Raw genomic sequence first — 22,866 nt, 5'->3', positions numbered from 1 at the left:
GATATAAATAGGACCCATTCACACTTACAATTTCTATATCGCTAAAGCAGAATACAGTAACAACCTTATTGAGAAAAATTATGTTAAAAAAGGTGGTATATGAATTGAAATAAGAACCCTGGGAAACAGATGACTTTCAAAAAAGAATACTTTCAAGATATCCATAATAACATATATAAAAATAAAATCAAAAACTATATAATTCTTACAACTTTTAAGATCTCTAATGAGATCAGAGACAAATACATATGTTTGCTGGTATCTATATATATTTTTTCTTTTTTGTCAGTCATGGGGCTTGAACTTTGGGCTTAGGAGCTGTCCCTGAGCTCTTCAGCTCAAGGCTAGCAATCTACCACTTAAGCCACAGAGCCACTTCCGTTTTTCAAGGTGGTTAATTAGAGATAAGAGTCTAACAGACTTTCCTGCTTGGGCTGCTTTGAACCACACTCCTCAGATCTCAGCCTCCTGGTAGCTATGATTACAGGTGTGAACCACGGGCACCCCGCTTCTCTAATTCTTTACATTCCAAAATTTAAGCTTGAATGGGTCAAAATTTTCTGAAGCAAAAAAAATAAAATAAAAATAAATAAAGTCAGTTTAGACCACTCCTTTCCTTAGTAATAGTTTAGAATATTTGGATATTTAAGATTTTGGAATTCTGATAACAAGCCGAATGGCATCCCAGAAACCATGTCTTAAACTCAGTATAACTAACACAAATGAACTCTTCTTACTATTAACAAATAATACTTCCAGAAACCTGGATACCAGTTGCTACATTTTCTACCTCTTTTTATTGGATAATATGGAAAGTTACTAGAAAATAGGTAGTTCATAAGATCAGAAAATATCTTTTGCCTGGCTATACTGGTTCATACCTATAATCCTAGCTACTTCAGAGGTGGAGTTTGGGAGGACTGTAGTTAGGTAAAAAGTTAGCAAGACTGATCGCAACAAATAAGGTGAATATGGTTGATCATACATATAATCCTAGTTATGCTTGAGGATAGTGTCCCAAGAGTACCTTCAGCAAAAAATGTGAGCCCATTTCTGAAAAGAAATAAAACAAAAAAAGGACTGGAAATACAATTCAGAGATTAACCCTAACTACAAATCCCATTACTGCTGAGCAAGCAAAAAAATAAAAAAAACTTTAAAATTCCAAAATATTTAGAGTAAGAAAATCATCCAAAAGAAAGGAATTCTTTCACACATGAAATTACTTCTTAGACTGCTAATTTTAAAGAAAGAAAAATGGGAACTAATTTTAAAAACCAATAAAACTTGACTACTTGAGATATCTTTACTCTGTGCAAAGTAATTAAACCATTATAATTTTTAGAAACATTAAAAAAAGGTCTAGAAAATGTAAAAAAAAAGAAAATTGAAACTTTTTAAAATGCATTTATATATAAAGAATGAAAATGAATATGGAAAAATAAGAAACTGATGAGGTTTACTAACTATTTTCATTATACAAATAATATGATGCTATAACAAACTGACATCTTAGCCAGGAGCAGGAGGCTCACACCTGTAATGCTAGCTACTCAGGAAGGTGAGATTGGATCTGAGGGTCATAGTTAAAAGCCAGACTAGACAAGAAAGTTCATGACACTCTTATTTCCAATTAACCAATAAAAAACCAGAAGTGGAGCTCAAGCAAGAAAGATAAAGGGCTCCTGAGTGCAAGCCCCAGGATGGACAGACAGACAGACAGACAGACAGACAGACAGACAGACAGACACACACACACACACACACACACACACACACACACACACACACACACACACACACGAACAGTAATAAGTATGGGTGAGGATGTGGAGAAATTTAAATCTTCCTACATTATTGCTACAATAGTCACTTTGGTAAGTTCTTTTTACAAATTCTTCAAATAATGAAAATTTAGAGTCACCATATAATCCAAAAAATTCTAGCTCTATGACTATATCTTCAAAATAAAAGGGCATCTGCACAAAACCTGAACACAAATATTCATAACATTGTTGTTCAAAATGGCAAAAACAGAAGCACTCCAAATGGCCATCAATTGATAAATGATTAGATACTATTCAACTGTGAAAGAAATTGACATATGTTATAACATGCCTGGGATGGGCCATAAAATTGTCAAGTTAAAGAAGTTAGTCACAAGAAATGCTAACCCATGTTTTTCATGTATTGGTTTACATGAAGTTTCCAGAACCCATGTTTTTGAAAGAGAACATCTCTATGTAGTGGTGGCTGCATGATGATGTGAATAGGCTGTAAAACATGCAACTGTGAGCATTAAAAGGAAGGCTTGTATAAATGTGAATTCTGACTCAGTGTAGCTGCTATTTTACAGAGAAAATGTTGCTTCTCAAAGCCATTACTCTGTATTAAGTCAGAGAGACCTAAGAAAAGTAGGCAAATGGGGTAGGGTGGGACAAAAAGTGAAGAGAATGCTGGATGGAAAAGATAAGGAACACAGAATACAGTGTATTTATTACTTTCCTTTGAAAATGACAACCCCTTGGCTTAAAGACAAATGAAATTACTTTCTTTCAATGCCCACATTTTTCAAAGGAAGGAAGCCTGGGAGAAACAAAAAATCAGGAGACTCAAGAGTCTTGGATCATTTTGTGAGTCATATGACTTCAGGAAACTTACTGAATGCCAGAGCCTCTGTTTCTTCACTAGGAAACAAAATCTTGCCATCCCTGTATCAGTGAATGGCAAAATTTGTGCCAAATACCCTTGAAACACTAGTTTGTTTTTTTTTTTAAGAAAGTCATTTAGCCTTAAAAGAAACTGATGAAGTCTAAAACAACATGGCAATAACATTAAAGAAAGAATAAATTTCTGTCTTCTACTTCCAAACTTCTAAACTACATTCTCATCTTCATGGTCAATCAGGATATCTAGATACTTCTGTGATTTTTGAGCAAAGAAGCACCAAAAGCATTTATATTAGAAAAAAATCTGTATTGTGACATGCCTAGGCATTAGGTAGAAGAGAACTTTTTAAATGATTCTTATTGATGATCATGTTAATGAGTAAGCAGTAACTATAAACTTAATCTGCCTTCATTAAAGATAACTAAGTCAGGATTATGACTTTCAAAGCTAAGAGTTAATTATCAACTTTAAGGGGGAAAAAAGCACTATCTTCTATACAAAGGCAAGTTTGGGAAAGTCATGCAAATTCAATTGCGAATGATTTTCTAACTGATGTATTCTCTAAAAGCTGAGTTAATTCAGTTTTATTCTTTTATCCTTATTGATTGATGTCATTGTTTTAGGCTATTTTCTGTATTCCTAATTATATTTGATAGTCAAGGGTCTGAAAAGTAATAGAAAAATCTCTACATGATGCTAGAAAATGGGTTTATGACTACACTGAATACTTTTTGGTTAATCTGGCAGCCATATCAATGCTTAACACATGCTATCAATTAGAAGACACAAGACATGGCCTCACAGAACACGTAATGACTCCTGAGGACAGCATTCAGGCCCCAAAACCAAAAGATTAATCCCAGACTACTGGATGTGCCTGGCAAGAGCTGCTAACTTGAATGAATTTTACAACTATAACACATGTCACAGGATATGACAGCAGCAATGTCACAAATAATGAAAACAAACGTGTGTGTGTGTGTGTGTGTGTGTGTGTGTGTGTGCAGGCACATGCATATACAACTTGGAAAGCCTTAAATAAAACAGAGATACAAAGTATCAAAATTTTCATCAAAAAGAAATGTGCTATTTCTACTTAGGTAGATGAACTTAAAGCTATCCACCAACAAAAATTAGAAGAGATCATTCTTGTTGCCAAACAAATAGCAAAGCAGATTCAATACATATCACAATTCAGGACATGTGTAGTATCTAGTTTTTAAATAATATGGTACAGCTAGGTGTGGTGGTACACCCTGGCAATCATAGCTACTCTGGAGGCAAAAGTCAGAAAGACTGTGGTTTAAGGCTCCCCTGGGCATAAAAGGTTTGTGAAATCTCCATTTTAACAAGCAAGCCAGGCATGATGGTATCTATGTACACATCACATGAGCTACAAAAGAAGCATGAGTAACATAATTATGTTCTAAATGAAGAAAGGAAAGAGGACACAAGACCTTACCTAAAAAATAACTAAAGCAAAAGAAGTAACAGGATTATGGCTCCAGAAGAAAAGATCCTTGCCATCAGTATGAGGCCTTGAAACTTCAGGAAACTTCAAACTGCAGGAGAGGTAAGTGGGGAGGGGAGGAAACTTAAACAGAGGAGAGGTCCAACAGAGAAGGTGAAGAGGGAGAATATGGTGGAAGCATTTTACATATATGAATATAATTTAGAACAATGAAAACTGCTGAAACTGTTTCAGGAAGTAGGAGAATGGATGAAGGAGATAAAAGGGTGAGTTTGATAGGGATTCTTTGTATGCATTATATAAAAAAAGACATTGAGCCACCCCGGTGGCAAACGCCTATAATCCTAGCTACTGAGGAGGCTGAGATCTGAGGATTGTGGTTCAAAGCCAGCCCAGACAGGAAAGTCCATGTGACTCTTATCTCCAACTAACTACCAGGAAGCTGGAAGTGGAGCTATGACTCAAGCGGTAGAGTGCTTGCCTTGAGCTGAAGAACTGAGGGACAGTGCCCAGGCCCAGAGTTTAAGCCCCATAAGCAACAACAACAACAAAAATAGTAAGGATAAGAAAATATTCTTCCAAATAAAGTTCCCTGACTAGTGGTATTGCTCTATTATTTATTATTGGCCATCTTGTTATAAAGAGGATTTGTAAGAGAGCTAACGGCTATTGCTAGGTAGATAAGTCATATTTCATACACAATGTATCACTTGACTTTTGTTAAAAGGATGTTTTAATGGAAATATAATATGAATTTGGATTTCATAATGTTAGTGGGGGGACGGGGGAAGACTCAAGGGGAAGAGATTTGCATTTATCCAAGCAAAGAAGTAGTATTGAGGCACCAAACAAGAGGTAAGCTTCATGAGATATAGACATGAAGCCTCAATTTCTAGAAGACAGAAGTATTAGAAGCTTGTTGCAAAATAAGTCTCAGAATTCTTTTTTAGGAAGGTAGTATAATTGTTAGAATAACACTTACCAATTGAAGCAATAAGAAACATGTCCTTGGCTAGGAACAGAGTTCCCCTGCTCAAATTGTCTTGTACTGTGAACTTGGAGCAACTTGTCCAACTACCAGTACTCAATTTCTGAACAGCAATGCCATTACCAGCTCTGAACATCAAAAGAACATGACTTTCTTCTCTTGTCAAGTTTCTGAGTATCTAACTTGTCTATTATCTTCAATTGTTAAATATATATTCCACAGTTATAGAGGGACACACAGAAGCATTTAGCACAGGAAACTGAGCATATATATACAACTTGTATTACTGGTCGTTCTTTAATTATCATCATTATCAATCATACTTAGTCATAACTTTAAGGTAAAAGAATTCTACCTGCTCTTGATTGGTGCTAGTTATATTGTACAAAATTAAGAAGAGTGAGAGGAGAGGGAGATAGGGGGATGGGTGAGAATGCTGAAAAGGGTGAGATTGATTAAGATATAGAGTATTCACAAACTAAGGAAAGGGTGAAAATGATGAAGGGATGAGACAGATCAATATAAACTGGATTCATAAATTGCTTTGTTACATGGCACCTACTTTATACAACTACTAAAGATAACAAATTCAAAGAATTCCACCTACTCTCATTTACTTAGAAACTATAGTATCTGGGCTGGGAAGGTGGCTCAGTGTTAGAGCGCTTGCCTTGCATGCTTGAGGCCCTGGGTTCGATTCCTCGGCACCACATAAGCAAAAAAAAAAAAAAAAAAAAAAAGCCAGAAGTAGCGCTGTGGCTCAAGTGGTAGAGAGCTAGCTTTGAGCTGAAGAGTTGAGGGACAGCTCCCAGGTGCAGAGTTCAGGCCCACGACTGGACCCCCCGCCCCGCACCCCCCCAAAAAAAGAAAGAAACTAGTATCTGCCAGGGGCCGGTGGCTCTCATCTCTAATCCTAGCTACTCGGAGGCTGAGATCTGAGGATCACAGTTCAAAACCAGCCTGGTCAGGAAAGTCCATGAGACTCTGATCTCCAATAAACCACTACAAAACCAGAAGTGGCACTGTGGCTCAAGTGGTAGAGTGCTCAGTAGAGTGCACACCTTGAGCTGAAGAGCTCAAGGTCAGCGCCCAGGCCCAGAGTTCAAGCCCCAGGACAAAAAAAAAAAAACTATAGTATCTATGTTCACCATGTCAAAAACTGTGGTTAAGTCAATGAATGAACTTTGATGTGATAATCATACTTCAAAACATAAAGATTCTTTCTGCTATACTATAAATCTGGGAATAACCTAAGTTCAAAATATTTCAAACAAATTTTAAAATTTATTCTACCAAATGTAATCATTAGGATAGAATCCTAATAAATGATCATCATTATTACAGGCTTAATCTTTTTTCTTCTTCTTCTTCTTTTTTTTTTTTTTTTTGCCAGGTTTGGGGCTTGAACTCAGGGTATGGGTGCTGTCTTTGAGCTTCTTTTGCTCAAGGCTAGTCCTCTACCACTTGAGCCACAGCATCACTCAAGCCCTTTCTGAGTAGTTCACTAGAGATAGGAGTCTGGTGAACTTTCCTGCCCAAAGCTGGCTTCAAATCATGATCCTCAGATCTCAGCCTCCTCAGTAGCTAGGATTACAGGCATGAACCACCAGCACCCAGCTACAGGCTTAATATTTAAGCCAATAACTTTTGCTGACTATCAATGTACCAAGGCCCAAGCCAATTTCCTCATCTCACCTGATTCTTAAGGCTCTTTATTCACAAAATTAGGAAGTTATTATGCTCAAGTTCTATAAATATGATTTCCCTTTTATCTTAATAAAAATAAATAAGAACAAGGAGATATAAAAGTTTGGTTTTCTTTAGTCTGGAAAAGAATTTCTACATGAACAGATGGTTTAAGACTCCCATCTAGAATAAATTTGTAAAGCAGTTCTCCTCTTCTAAACAAAACTCTTGAGATTTGATATTTAGACTTTTAGTTACCTGAATCTGATCTTACATCATTGGAGACATTGTGCCTTGTAAAATATTTTCTTCAGAGTTTTCCAAAACAATTCAAATATACTTACCTCTGCTTGGCAGAGTGCATGAAGACCTTGCAACACCAAGGCTGCTGGAGTAGCTTGGTCAGGCTTGGTACATTCATTGAGCACCTGAGAAATAGCAGCCAACATGTCTGCACCATGCTGATAAGGCCTACATGAAATGACAGCTTAAATCAAAATTAGATCCAAACAGATACTATCATTCCCAGATCTTTAACTGAACAAAAGATATTGCCTGAAACAAAAGTGCTTTTTTTTCTTTTTTCCAGTTGTGGGGCTTGAACTCAGGGCCTGGGTACTGTCCCTTGAGCCTCTTTGTACTCAAGGCTAGTGCTCTACCACTTTGAGATATAGTACCACTTCTGGGTTTTGAGTGGTTAATTTGAGATAAGAGTCTCTTGGGGACTTTTCTGCATAGGCTGGCTTCAGACTATGATCCTTAGATCTCTGCCTCCTAAGTAGCTAGGATTACAGGCATGAGCCTCCAGTGCCCAGCTATTGGTGCTTTTCTTTACCCTTATACTACTAAATATCAACGTTCAAATACTATAACAATATGTTTTTCTTTTAAAAAATGCATTATGATCATTTCTGCTATACCTTAATGATCATTTTTATATAGAATTATTGTCCAAAGAAGGAAAACAGCTTTTAACAAATGTTATTCCTCTTAAATCACAAACTGTATTGTCTGAGTTGAGAACAATCAAATGCATAATAGTGGCTTAAAAAAAATAGGATCGACATCCTACTGAAATTATCAGTATAGAAAGCTATTTTTTCCTGGTGATTGCTCTGGTATAAGACACTGACTGAAAGCAAAGATCTGAGATCAGAAGATGACTTACAGTAGAAGTGATACTAAGTGATTACCACAATAACAGTGATAAAAAATAATATTAATAGAAATTATAACTAACTGAGCACCTACCTCATACTAGGCACCATGTTACATTCATTAATGCAACTTCCCAGCGTACCTTTCACTAAATAGCAACATAGGTCCATCTCTGAATCCTTGTTACCCCAATTATATCATACTTTTCTTCAATAATAAAATGTCAGGTGTTGGTGGCTCATACCTGTAATCCTTACTACTCAGGAGACTGAGATCTGAGGATTGCAGTTTGAAGACAGCCTGGGCAGGAAAGTCCATGAGTCTCTTATATCTAATTAACCCCTCAAATACCAGAAGTGGAGCTGTGGCTCAAAGTGGTAGAGCACTAGCCTTGAGCAAAAGAGCTCAGGAACAGAGCCCAGGCCCTGAGTTTAAGCCCCATGACCAACAAACAAAATATAATAATAGCAATAACAACAACAACAACAACAATAATAATAAATGTCAGCTAACTACTTCTACCTCTGAATTTTTTTCTCTACTAATACAGTAATAAAATTCAAACTCCTAGATCTTGGGTTATATATGTATAACTTTTTTGTAACTTACACTGAAATTATTTTTGTCATGCAGAGAGACAGAAGCTTAGAAATGAAACAGACCAGTAGGATTAAATTCCTATACATCTGACCCAATATTTGACTTGAAACAGGAATTAAGGATATGTCAGCATCCAGGCTGACCCAATGAGCAGCTTCAGAAAGCATCATTCACCCTATAGTCAGTGACAGACATGAGATATGCTCCTAGGAATTTTATAGCTCAGCAGCCTAATCAGCATGGGAAACTGCAGGATTACAAATGACTTCAGATGCATCAAATCTATTTCCTCTGTATATATTTTTACTTCACCCAAGCAAGGAAAATAATCCTGGTAAAGTAGAGCTTTACTGTTGTTACTTCAGTCTTATCACCTCTGGCCTATCAATTAATCCATAATTTAGAGCAGCAGAGTCTGCTTCCTACTTTCATGTGTCCCTAAAATCTTTGAATACATTAGGAAATTCAACATCTTTTCCTTCCTTGTTATATTCCTAGTAATTCCACCCAATGAGTCACAAATAAGGCATTAAAAAAATCAGGCAAATAAATGAACAAGACAAAAAGAAAAGAAATCAGGTACAAACGAAGCATAGTGGTACATGTCTATAGTCTCAATACTTGGGAGGCTAAGGAAATTGAGACCTCAAAGCCAGCCTTAGCCATATAGCAAGAACTCTTAAAACTCAAAGGTAGGTGGGAAATAAGACAGTTTAGAAGTGTAATGTTTAGTTTTCAGTAATCTGAAAGCTGAATACAGAAAAATAGAAAACACAACATCCTATATTTTACTGTAATATTAAATTACTACCCATAGAAAGCATATAAACATCTTATAAACTGAAATATAAAACTAGATTGCAAAGGGAACAATATACTTCCTTCTCAAAGTTAATGTCTAACAACTTTAGTCAGCAAACATGAATTGAAAGTAATTTATACTTCCATATGATAAAAGATTAGGTGAGAAAAAATATATCACACTGTACATCCTGAGGAAATAACCACCTTACCTTTGCTTGCATATATCTCTGATGGATGCTGCTTTGGCAATCAGTTTCTCCCACTGGAGCTCCTTGCTCACAGAGAGGGAAGGCATGTCAGACATAGCCATAAAACGCTGCAGTTCAGGATATACACGATCCTAATAACACAATTCCACAAGAAAAGGTGACTTCCCAAATTAGTTGAAAAATCCCTGTCCCTTTAAATGCAACATTTTCACTTCCAAATCTCCATTTGCATTGGAAATTACAATGTATTTCTGCTAATCAGCAGAGAAGAATACTGTTATGATTACTGAGGATCTTGTTACAAATGCATATACTATTCACCTCATAAAAGAAGAAAGTGGCTAAATCTCATCCTAACTACAAAGGCTCTAATCACAACCATATTTCTATTACTTGCTCACATAAATGGAGAGATAAATTACAGAAATAAAGAAATAAGATTATTTCAGATTCTCTATTTCTGAGAGTCAATCACAAATAACTGTATTATAGATCAAATACATCAAAATAAATCAAAATCTCAATGCAATCATTGATGCTACTCACTAATAATTCTAAATCAAAGTGCTGTCACATATAATTATGCAATTATTTTTCTTCAGTAAAAGGAATATGTTTAATACTCATATAAACACTTGTCTGTGAGCTTACCTGCTTTTCCCACAAAGATGTCAGCAGGCGCAAAGTGACAGCTCTCAGTTGTGGGGTAGTTCCAAGCAACTGGATTACTCGTAAAATCTGTCCTGTGCATACCTAGAAAAACATTACATTTTTGTTTCATACATGCAAATGAAGACCAATTCAAAGTTTCTAGAAGCATTTTAAACCCCTCATTTAAAAATAATGGAAAGTTGCTGGAATATTATTAATCTTCTCAGAAGATGGGAGATAGCTTTCGAGTGAGCTAGCAGGCAATTTGGGAAAGAGATGAGCCAGTTTCAGAGAACAATGAATATAAAAACATGACTATTAAGTGATTTAAAAGCATTCTTAAATATTATAATAATTTCATCTTTAGTTAAATTTCCCTCATGGAAAAATTTAGGCATGTAAACTTCATAATACCAAATAGAATTTCAATGTACTACTTAGGTTTAATTTTCTTTTTTCTTTCCTAAGTAAATGGGTTAATACACTAACCTTATGAACACCAAGTGTAGGTAATGTATACAATATATCATTGTATAGCACAGGTTCCAAAGGTCTTCCTAATTTGAACATTAAAACTGGAATCAGATTTGGTACCTAAGATGAATTTAAAGAGTATTTTATTAGTCTTTATTCAAAAAAGAAAGAATCTATATGACAGTGTTTTTCTATTTCTTTTATTGTAAAGATACTGTACATAGGGGTTACAGTTACATGAGTAAGGTAATGAGTATATTTCCTATTGAGCATTGTTACCTCCTCTTTAGTTTTTCCCCTACCTTCTCTACCCTCCCTGCCTCTCCAACTCCTCCTCCCCCCCTCAAAGTTGTAAAGTTCATTTTCAGCATAGTGTCTTGTACATTTCATTGTTACAATGGGGCAATCTGGAAATAACAAAATATGACAATGTCTATTTACCCCTTTTTTCTTCAAAGGAATATGACTGGGTAAATTAGAAGACTTAGCAGTGTCACCACAGTGAGACACATGTGAAACCTAAACTACTTGAGAGGTGAGGATATGGATGATGGAGGTTCAAAGCCAGTCCAGGAAAAAAAGTTTCTGAGATACTCCCCCATTTCCAAAAACAGCTGAATAGGATAAATCATGCCTGTCATCTCAGCTAGGTAGAAAATGTAAACAGGAGGACTGAAATCTAGGCTGGACCATGCATAAACATAAGACCATCTTTAAAATAACTAAAGCAAAAAGGGATACAGTGTGGCACAAGTTCTAGAGGTCCTACCTAGCAAATGTAAAGCTGTGAGTTCAAATCCCCATACTAAAAAAAAATATATACCCCTCCCTCCCACATATACATAAAAATGTCAGTTGACTATTTGTTATTAATGGAATTTTATAATGCCACATCTAACAAATAGTCAGCACTTAAGCTATAAATATATAATAGAATAACTACAAATAGTGAAATATTCAATTAAGGTACTCCAATATAAAGTAATGAAAGTCAGTGTACCACAAATAGGGTTAGTGGGTAAAAATTTTCCAGGTCCAGAGTTCTCATTTAAAGCTTTAAGTATAGCATAATAAAATGAGAAAAATTTATGCATAGATAACAAGATTTAATATTGTCAATCAAAATCCCACCTGTCTTCTTTGGTAAAACTGAAAGAAGTCTCTCAATTTTTACCTATAGATTCCAAAATTTATACATTAAAAACAAAACACTGAAGAACCAGAACAATCTCAAATTGGCAAAACAAAGTTAATAGACTCAAATTTCTCAAATCTAAATTACCACAAAGCCACAAAAGTCAATGGTTCTGGCATAGGACCAACTCCAACACAGCCCACTACTGAGAACTCTAGAACAGATGGTCCTCTTCTTAGGATTCAATCACAGAAGAATACATGTTGTATATACATGAAATATCCAGAATAGGAAAATCTATCCCGAAAGTATATGGACTAAGTAGTTCCTATGACTTTGTGGGAAAAAAGGACATAGGTGAAGAAGAAAAAGGCTGACAGCTATTGCTAATAAATATGGTGTTTTGATTTTTTTTAATTGTTGTAGTGAGATGTGTGCATCTCTAAATATACTAAAAGTCATTCAGTTATACACTTTGAATAGGTAACTTCAAACCTTAATTAAGACTTCCTTTGTGTTTTGTATGTGTGTGAGAGAGAGAGAGAGAGAGACAGAGAGAGACAGAGATAGAGAGCATGCACGCACGCACGCATGCATGCATGCACGCACACACTGGAGAAAGAAGAAAAGCCAGAATGCACATCCAAACTTACTTAAAGAGGGCGAGCTCAAGAATGGTGGCCAGGCTCACTTGAACTCAGGGCTTAGCCACTATCCCTGAGCTTTTTTTTTTCTCTCAAAGCTAGTGCTCTATTATTTAAGCCACAGCTCCACTTCTACGTGTGTGTGTGTGTGTGTGTGTGTGTGTGTGTGTGTGTTTAATTGGAGATAAGTGTCTTACAGACTGTACTGCCACAGCTCCACTTCTGTGTGTGTGTGTGTGTGTGTGTGTGTGTGTGTGTGTGTGTGTGTGTGTGTGTGTTTAATTGGAGATAAGTGTCTTACAGACTGTACTGCCCAGGCTGGCTTCAAGCCATGATCCTCAGATCTCAGCCTCCTGAGTAGTAAGGATTAAAGGCAAGAGCCCGTAATTGCTCCAGGCAATAAGACTACTTTTAAAACTTCAATTCAAAATTCTTTACTTAATCTACTACAAGTAGAACACTCAATAGGTGAAAATAAAGTGCTAAAGATATTATCTTCCATATGTTGTACAACAAAGTTGGTTGTCTAATATTTTAAGTCCTCTATCTGTTCTAATCTTAGAAGGTCTGCTCCTTTTAAGCTAAGAAAACACTGACTTTACTTCAATTTCAAGAAGGAAAAATAGGCCCTTAATTCTAGCACCAAGACAATTACACTGAAAAAATTAATTCATTAATGATTCTAAGCACAATATATCAAAGTGTCATGTGGAACCATGCACAGAATGCTCAATGCCTGACAACAGATACCCAGAATTTATGTTGTCTTGTCAATGAGTACCAGCACTTCATTGGAACAGAATTTCTATCACATTCACCTTGGAGAAATGAAAAGAACAAATTTTTGAGTTGGCTTCTTGTTTCTCATTTTAATTAAAAACAAAAGGTTATCTTAGATAGCCTGCACTGGTCTCAATGAATTATCCCCTGTGAGATTTCTACAAAGACACTCTGGCATATTGTTAGTTCTCAGAAGGCTATCACTATATTTAGTGGCATTTTATAAAACAGTGTATTTAGTCGTGTGGCTTTTAAACAAATGTTTTAATTATACTGTCAAGAGAGAAATAAAGTACTATATTTATGTCTAAGAGTACAGTTGCTTTCAGAGTCTTGGCTCTAAAGAAGTATGGGTTTCTTTCTTTGGCCAGTTAGGAAATAAAGAAACACTGTAGGAAATCATAGTAAAAAATGTGAGATTTCCTTGAGAAAGAACAGTTCAAATTAAGCCTTGTTTAATGAAAATAAAAAAGAATATACCACTAAGAAAACACTGATATCAATTTACCTCTTTTGAAATATTTTTACATAAAGTTAAATATCTTCCTAATGAGATAACATATATGCGTATATATTTACTTGAAATGTTATTATCAGCTTTTGAGTCTCCTGACCTTAAACATTCTACTCTCCAAACAGAAAACAAAACAAACAGAAAAAAAGAACACTGAAGTGTTAATTGAAAATAAGTTGCTAAGTACTGACAACTGACTGTCCTAAGATTCATAAAATTCAGTGCTTTCTCTTCACATTCAGAGTTCAAGCCTTGATAAATGAATTCATTTAGAATCATGACATTGTTACAGGAGATCCCATAAAACTCTCAGCAGATTTCTCAGCAAAAATTTTGTAAATTAGAAGGGAATAAGACAACTGCTCTGGAAAGCAGTGTGGAGGTTCCTTAAAAGACTACACATAGAGCTCCCCTATGACACTGCAATCCCTCTTCTGGGAATTTACCCAAATGACCACAAACAGGCCACACTAAAGCCACCAGTATGACAATGTTCATTGCAGCATTATTTACCATAGCCTAGATATGGAACCAACCCAAAAGCCCCTCAGTACATGAATGGATCAAGAAAATGTGGTACAGCCTCTTCAGTAAATGGTGCTGGCAAAATTGGTTAACTACATGTAGAAAACTAAAGCTAGATCCTTATATATCACCCTGCACCAGAATCAACTCCAAATGGATCAAAGACCTTGAAGTCAAAGCACACACTCTGAAAACATTACAGGATGGAATAGGAGAAACCCTAGGTCTCCTTGGCTCAGGCCAAAATTTTTTGAATAGAGACCCGGAAACACAACAAATCAAAGAAAGGTTGGACAAATGGGATTACATAAAGTTGCAGAGCTTCTGCAGGGCAAATGACATAGCTAGCAAGATCAATAGAAAGCCCACGGATTGGGAGAAGATCTTTACTAGCCATACAACGGACAAGGGTCTCATATCTAAAATATACTTGGAACTCAAAAAATTAAAGCCCCCAACAACAAATCCTCAAAGAAACAACTGCCCAATAAATAAGTGGGCGAAAGACTTAAAGAGAAACTTCTCTGAAGAAGAAAGAAGGATGGCCAATAGACACATGAAGAAATGTTCAACTTCCCTAGCCATAAAAGAAATGCAAATCAAAACAACATTGAGATATCACCTCACCCCAGTTAGAACGGCAAAAATCAAGAACTCTAACAACAACAGATGCTGGAGGGGATGTGGACAGAAAGGAACCTTACTTCATTGTTGGTGGGAATGTAAACTTGTTCAACCACTTTGGAAAGTAGTATGGAGGTTCCTCAAAAGACTTCACATAGAACTCCCCTATGACCCAGCAATCCCATTTTTGGGAATTTACCCAAATGTTTACAAACAAGACCACACTAAAGCTACCAGCACAACAATGTTTATTGCAGCATTATTTACCATAGCTAAGATATGGAACCAACCCAGATGTCCCTCAGTAGATGAATGGATCAAGAAAATGTGGTATATATACACAATGGAATTCTATGCCTCCATCAGAAAGAATGACATTGCCCTATTTGTTAGGAAATGGAAAAACTTGGAAAAAATTATATGAAGTGAAGTAAGCCAGGCCCAAAGAAACATAGGTCCCATGGTTTCCCTTATTTGTAATATCTAGTATATGTATGAGTCAAGCGGGAAAGGTCAGATAATGTGATGTCAGGAAAATGAACCCTTAGATATGTATTTTAATGTTTTTTTCTTTCATGCATGTGTTTCTAACGCATTTATAAGATTATCTCTTTGTTGCTTTGTATGTCCCTCCCCCACAGTATAACCCCTGCTTTCACTATATTTGATGTCAGTATAACTTGTGGAGGAGATGGGGAAAAACCAGTTGTTTAAGGATACAGGTGGACCTGTTGCAACAATGAGAAGTACAAGTTGTCATGTCCAAAACAAGCTTTACAACGTCGGTGCGGGGGGGGGGGGGGGAGAAGGGGGGGAAGGAGAAGGATTGGGATTGGGGGGGAGGGGGGAGGCTGGGAAGGGATGTGAAGGGTAAACCAAAGGAGGAGGCTGCAATGCTTGGTAAGAAATGTATGCATTATCCTGCCCATGTAATTGTAACCCCTCTGTACAGTATGTTCACAAATAAAATTAAATTAAATTAAAAAAAAAAGAAAATGTGGTACATATACACAATGGAATTCTATGCTTCCATCAGAAAGATAAATTGTTCCATTCATAAAGAAATAAAAAGACTTGGAAAAATTATATTAAATGAAGTAAGCCAGACCTAAAGAAAAGCAGGTCATATGATTTCCCTTATTTGTAAGAACTAGAACATGAATATGATATTCTTAACAGGCAATCTTAAAAACCCAAGTGCTTAGTGCAAAGGATTATATATAATGAAGCATATTAACATGAACTCTAAATTATAGAAACAAAGAGGTTCTCATTAACCCTGTATATAGTTCGTTCTTTTTTCTCTATTGTTGTTTTATTCCTTTCTCCATTTCTTTTAGGTTTTTGTTCCTCATGTTTTGCATAATAGACAATGCAATATGTGGAAGGAAACGGGAATCACAGAAACAGTAGAAGTAAGAATGAACCACAACAACATTGATATTCACTTGACACTATGTTGGATATGAGCATTACAACTTGAGGGGGGACAGAGAGGGGTAAGTGGGCGATAAAAGGGGTAACAAAGATTAAAAACAAATGTACTCATTGCCTTACTTATGTAACTGTAACTCCCCAGCTCATCACCTTCTCAATTAAAAAAAATAAATACAAGTGTCAATGAAAAAATAACTACAAATCAAGAAAAACAGATCTGGTAAAACTGTTCTTCAAAAATTAAGGAGAAATAAAATGATTCCCTAAAAATAAAAGCTGATGGAAATTCATCACTATTAGACCTGTCTTACAAACAATGATAAAAGGAATCCTACCAGTTGAAAAATAAGAACACTGGACAGCACCACAGAAGCACGGGAAAATAATTAATAGATAAATACAAAATCCTATAACACTGTAATATGAATTGAATGACATGTCATTCAATTCTAATGCACAAGTTAGAAAACAGAAGTATAAATAATTGTAACTTTAAAAATATACAAATGGATGTACATAAAAAACTGTCATTTGTGACAATAATATAAAGGGAGAAAGAAAAGAGTGATTGATGTTAATGTATAAAAGTTGTCAATTTCAATATCATTATACCTATAATGTTTTGTGTTAAGTATCATGACAACCATAAGAAAAATAATGATAAAATATACACAAAAGAAAACACAAGGAATTTAGGCATAAACACAAATAATGGAACATAAAAGAAGACAACAATAAAAGAGAAATAAATATCTACCAGAGAAAGAGCAATAAACAAAAAGGCAATTTGAAGTCCTTTCAGACACTAATTTCTCTAAATGTACATGGATTAAAGCTCCCAACTAAAAAACAAAGTGATTCAATGAATAAAATAATATTTAAATGGGGCTGAGAAGGGGGCTCAGTGATAAAGTGCTTGCCTTGCATGCATGAGGCCCTGGGTTCAATTCCACATAAGCAAAAAGAAAAAAGCTGGAAGTGGCACTGTGGTTCAAGTGGTAGAGTGCTAGCCTTGAGCTGAAGAGCTGAGGGACAGCGCCCAGGCCCAGAGTTCAGGCCCCACGACCGGACCCAAAAAAAAAAAAAAAAAAAAAATCTAAATGTATACTGTCTACAAAGGATTCATTATATATTGAAGGTTATAAATAGACTGAAAGTTAAAGGATATTCAATCTATAATAGACATTAAGTCAAAACATTTTCAGGGATGAAGAGTGACATTAAAGAAGATAACACAATTATAAATATTATAAATATGTATGCACCAAACATCAGAGTACCAAACATATAATGAAAACACTGCCAACAACACAATAGTTATAAAAGGGAAACAACAACATAATAATAGAAGATTCTGATATTAAACTTTTGAAATCTAACACTGTCGAGAATATCCAAAAAAGAAGATCAACAAAGAAATAGATGACTTAAATAACACAAACCTAATTGTCACAATAACTGTATGCATAACATTCTAACCAAAAGCAGCAGAATACATGTTCCCCTCACACATAGACATTCTCCAGGATATATCACATATTAAGTCACAAAGTAAATTTTAATAAATCTAAGAGACTGGAAACCAAATATCCTTTACAAGCATAATAAAATGGAAACTGAAATCAGTAAATAAAAAGAAAATTTCACAAATGAATGGAAATAGATGACATTATTGATCCTAAGGTCAAAGAAGAAATCAAAAGGGGATATCAAAAATATCTTGAGAGCCAGGCGCTGGTGGCTCATGCCTATAATCTTAGCTACTCAGGAGGCTGAGATCTGAGGGTTACAGTTTGAAGCCAGCCTGTGCAGGAAAGTCTGTGAGAATCATCTCCAATTAACCACTTGAAAACCAGAAGTGGTGCTATGGCTCAAAGTGCTAGAGAGCAAGCTCTGACTTAAAAAAAAAAAAAGCTCAGGGACATCACCCAGGCCCTGAGTTCAAGCCCACGAGTAGAAAAATAAAACAAATCTTGAGACAAATGAAAACACAATATTTCAAAAGTTACATAATGAAGGGAGATTTATGTCAGTAAATATCTCACCAAAACAGGTGAGATCTTTTATAAAGTGTGTGCACTTTAAAATCCCCAGAGCAGGAAGATTAGTTCAAACCCAGTCTTAGCTATATAGTGAGACCCTATCCTTCCCCCACACCCCCCAAACACACACACACACACACACACACACATCTCAAAAAGAAGAAAAAAATCTTCACCCCTTAAGAAGTAGGGGAAAAACAAAACATCAGCAAAAGTAAGGAAGCTAAGTGTTATTCTTTAAAAAGATCAATAAAATTGACAAACTTTTAGTTTGACTACAAAAAAAAAACAAACAAAAACAACCCCAAAAAACCCTCTTGTACCTAAGATAAAATGATCCTAGACATGGGTACCAAGACTATATACAATGAAGAAAGATAGTAGTTTCTACAACAAACAGGGTTAGTAAAACTGGATACTATCATGCAAAAGAATAAAGCTCAACCCTATCTAAAATTATTTTTTAAAAATTCAAAATATTTAAAAATAGACCTAAAGCCACAAAACTCCTAGAAGAAAGCATGGGTAAAAGGCTTCCTAACAGTGGTCTTAGTAATGGTTTCTTGGATATGGCCACCATAAGCACAGACAATAAAACAAACATAAAGTAAATTATAGCACTTACAAGCTCCTCAGCAGGAGCAAAACAAACACTGTAAAAAGATAAACTACAGAATGAGAGAAAATATTTGCCAAATATCTGGTAATTCCCCAAATATATAAGGAACCCCTACAACTCCACAAAATAACAATAACTCAGTTTTAAAAGAAGCAGAGGCCAGGTGCCTGTGGCTTATGCCTGTAATCCTAGTCACTCAGGAGGCTGAGATCTGAGGAGCAGAAGTAGTAGAGTGCTAGCCTTGAGCAGAGGAGCTTAGGGACAGCGCCCAGGCCCAGCTCAAGCCCCATGAAGAAGAAAGGGGGGGAGGAGGGGGGAGAAGGGGGAGGGGGGAGAAGGAGAAGGAGGAGGAGGAGGAGGAGAGGGAGAGGGAGAGGGAGGAAGAGAAGGAGGAGGAGGAGAAGGAGAAAAAGGAGGAGGAAAGAAAGACAGAAAGACAGAAAGACAGAAAGAAAGAAAGAAAGAAAGAAAGAAAGAAAGAAAGAAAGAAAGAAAGAAAGAAAGAAAGAAAGAAAGAAAGAAAGAAAGAAAGACAGAAAGACAGAAAGACAGAAAGACAGAAAGACAGAAAGAAAGAAAGAAAGAAAGAAAGAAAGAAAGAAAGAAAGAAAGAAAGAAAGAAAGAAAGGAAAGAAGGAAAGAGAGAGAGAGAGAAAAAGAAAGAAAGAAAGAAAGAAAGAAAGAAAGAAAGAAAGAAAGAAAGAAAGAAAGAAAGAAAGAAAGAAAAGAGGGAGGGAGAGAGAGAAAAGAAAAAAAGAAAGAAAGAAAGAGAAAGAAAGAAAGAAAGAAAGAAAGAGGGGAGGAAGGGAGGGAAGGAGGGAGGGAGGGAGGAAGGAAGGAAGGAAGAAAGGAAGGAAGGAAGGAAGGAAGGAAGGAAGAAGGAAGAAGGAAAGAAGGAAGGAATGAAGGAAGGAAGGAAAGAAGGCAGGAAGGAAGGAAGTAAAGGAAGGAGGAGGGAGGAAAGAAAAAGAGGAAAGAGAAAGAAGGAAGGAAGGAAGGAAGGAAGGAAGGAAGGAAGGAAGGAAGGAAGGAAGGAAGGAAAGAAAGAATTTATTTACCAATAAATTTCTACATGAATATAATTACAAAGTAGGTAGTTACAACATGTCCAATTAGAATAACTGAAAGGAGGGAGGGAGGGAGGGAGGGAGGGAGGGAGGGAGGGAGGGAGGAAGGAAGGAAGGAAGGAAGGAAGGAAGGAAGGAAGGAAGGAAGGCAGGAAGGAAGGAAGGCAGGAAGGAAAGAAAAAGAGGAAAGAGAGAAAGCAAGCAAGCAAGCAAGCAAGCAAGCAAGAAAGAAAGAAAGAAAGAAAAAGAAAGAAGAGGGAGGGGGAGGGAAGGACAGAGAGAAAGCAAGCAAGCAAGCAAGAAAGAAAGAAAGAAAGCAAGAAAGAAAGAAAGAAAGGGAAGGAGGAAGGAGGAAAGAGAGAGAAAGAGAAAGAAAGAAAGAGAGAGAAGAAAGAAAGAAAGAAAGAAAGAAAGAAAGAAAGAAAGAAAGAAAGAAAGAAAGAAAGAAAGAAAGAAGAGGAAGAAGGAAAGAGAAAGAAAGAAAGAAAGAAAGAAAGAAAGAAAGAAAGAAAGAAAGAAAGAAAGAAAGAAGAGGAAGAAGGAAAGAAAGAAAGAAAGAGGGGAGAAAGGGAGGGAGGGAGGGAGGGAGGGAGGAAGGAAGGAAGGAAGTAATGAAGGAAAGAAGGTAGGAAGGAAGGAAGGAAGGAAGGAAAGGAAGGAAAGGAAGGAAAGAAAAAGAGTAAAGAGAGAAAGAAAGAAAGAAAGAAAGAAAGAAAGAAAGAAAGAAAGAAAGAAAGAAAGAAAGAAAGAAAGAAAGAAGAGGAAGAAGGAAGGAAGAGAAAGAAAGAAAGAAAGAAAGAAAGAAAGAAAGAAAGAAAGAAAGAAAGAAAGAAAGAAAGAGAAGAGGAAGGAGGAGGAGGAAGGGAGGAAAGAAAGAAGAGTAAGAAGAAAAGAAAGAGAAAGAAAGAAGAGAACTTGAATAGACATTTCTCCAAAGGTATACAAATTGTAAATACAAGAAAAAAATGTTAAATATCATTATTAGAAAAATAAAAATCAAAACCATAATGATATATTACCTCCCCTATGGTAAAATGGCCACTATAAAAGAAAGATAAGGGCAGAAGAGAAGAGCAAGAGGAAACAGAGGGAGACAGAGAAGGAGAAATGTTGATGAGAGTGTGGTTAAAATTGGTACCACTGAACAGGGTTGGTGAGGATATAAAATAGATGGCCCCTATGAAAAAGGAAACCTTTTAAAAATTAAAAATAAGGCTTCCATATAATCTACGAATTCCACTTGTGGCTACTTATTCAAAAGAATTGAAATAGGCATCTCCAGAAGGTATTCCCATGCCTATGTTCATTATAGCACTATTCGCAACAGTCCAGATACAGAACCAACCTAAACATCCATCAATGAAAGGATAAACATAATGGGGTCTATGCTATTCATCCTTCAAAAAGAATGAAAGCCTATCATCTAAATGATGCTATGACTTAGATGAAGCCTAAGAACACTTCACTAAATGCAATATTTTGTGATTCCCTTAAATAAAGTATCTAAAGTAATCAAACAGAGTAAGAAAGTAGAAATGGTAGCTGTTAATTGGTAGAGGAGGGAAAATTGATAAGATCTTTGGGTATAAAGTTTCAGTTATTCTAATTGGACATGTTCTAAATACCTACTTTGTAATTATATTCATGTAGAAATTTATTAGTAAATAGGTAGATTTATTGTTATGTGCCACCAAGATAAAGAAAAGAATTATGGGATTGATTTTTTAAGAGTCAGAAGAGATTTTGTCAAGTTCAATCAGTTTAAGAACTTCATTCTACATATGTTAAGGCTGAGGCTCAGAAGGATGACAAAGTTTATTGGTGGTAAAAGGAGAATACTAGTCCATGTCTCAGTTCACTTCTCCATCCTATATTGGCAGAGTAACAAGAAACTAGGACTCTAGGCTATCAATTTCAAGAATAAGGAGCTACTATGAAAGTCTCCTCCCATTATAAGATATAAAGGAAAGAAAAAAAAAGCAAAAAGACACAAATCAGTATCTGTTGACTTTCCAACACATAAAAAAAAGAATATAAAAATTTAACTCTGGATTCTAAAAAAAACATGCAAATTGGCAATAGTTAATGAGGCTATAGAAAATAAGTATAATCTTTCAGATAATTCTTTAATGCAAATCATAAGCTGTTTTATCTATTAATAAATTATAAGAAATCAGGAAATAACCATCCAATGAGGCAAAAGTCCAAAGCTATATCTGGTTTTTTATTTAACTTTTCAGACTCATGTTTTATGAAACAAGACCTAAGCTTATCTACTCATATTCCTAGATTCAACAAATGTTGATCCATCTTTGCCTAAGACTGTCCTGTGAATAATGGATCTAAAGTCAATGTATATGTTTGTCTCAATATATAAAAGAAGCGGCTGGGAAGATGGCTCAGTGGTAGAGCGCTTGCCTTGCATGCATGAGGCCCTGGGTTCGATTCCTCAGCACCACATAAGCAAAAAGAAAAAAGCCAGAAGTGGTGCTGTGGCACTAGCCTTGAACTGAAGAGCTGAGGGACAACGCCCAGGCCCAGAGTTCAGGCCCCATGACCAGACAAAAAAAAATTATATATATTATATATATTTTATATATATATAATTTTGATATATATATGTATATATGAAGGAAGGCCAAACCAGACCCAATGATTAGCCACCATGTCCCTTATGCCTGCAGTAAAAAAAAAAAAAAAGTCAAAAGTCAATTTCATCTGAGAATGTCTTCGATGAAGCAGTAAAAATAATTAATTTTATTAAATCT

General features: G+C 35.8%; 1 protein-coding gene across 1 annotated transcript in view; it reads right to left on the bottom strand.

Annotated features, from left to right (window-relative positions):
* Positions 1-22,866, bottom strand: part of Focad (focadhesin) — a 279,696-nt gene that overhangs the window by 136,693 nt on the left and 120,137 nt on the right. Inside the window, exons 12-15 of the mRNA XM_070007985.1 lie at positions 10,727-10,831; positions 10,238-10,339; positions 9,587-9,717; positions 7,160-7,286 (exon numbers count right to left, since the gene is read on the bottom strand). Of these exons, the coding sequence (XP_069864086.1) occupies positions 7,160-7,286; positions 9,587-9,717; positions 10,238-10,339; positions 10,727-10,831 (465 nt within the window). The remainder of the gene's footprint in view (positions 1-7,159; positions 7,287-9,586; positions 9,718-10,237; positions 10,340-10,726; positions 10,832-22,866) is intronic.

The sequence above is a fragment of the Dipodomys merriami genome, unplaced genomic scaffold (assembly GCF_024711535.1).
Source record: "Dipodomys merriami isolate MVZ:Mamm:240054 unplaced genomic scaffold, mDipMer1.0.p SCAF_11, whole genome shotgun sequence".
In the NCBI taxonomy this organism is placed as follows: Eukaryota; Metazoa; Chordata; class Mammalia; order Rodentia; family Heteromyidae; genus Dipodomys; species Dipodomys merriami.
Note: the sequence above shows the minus strand (reverse complement) of the source record. Positions and strands in the feature narration are given on the sequence as shown.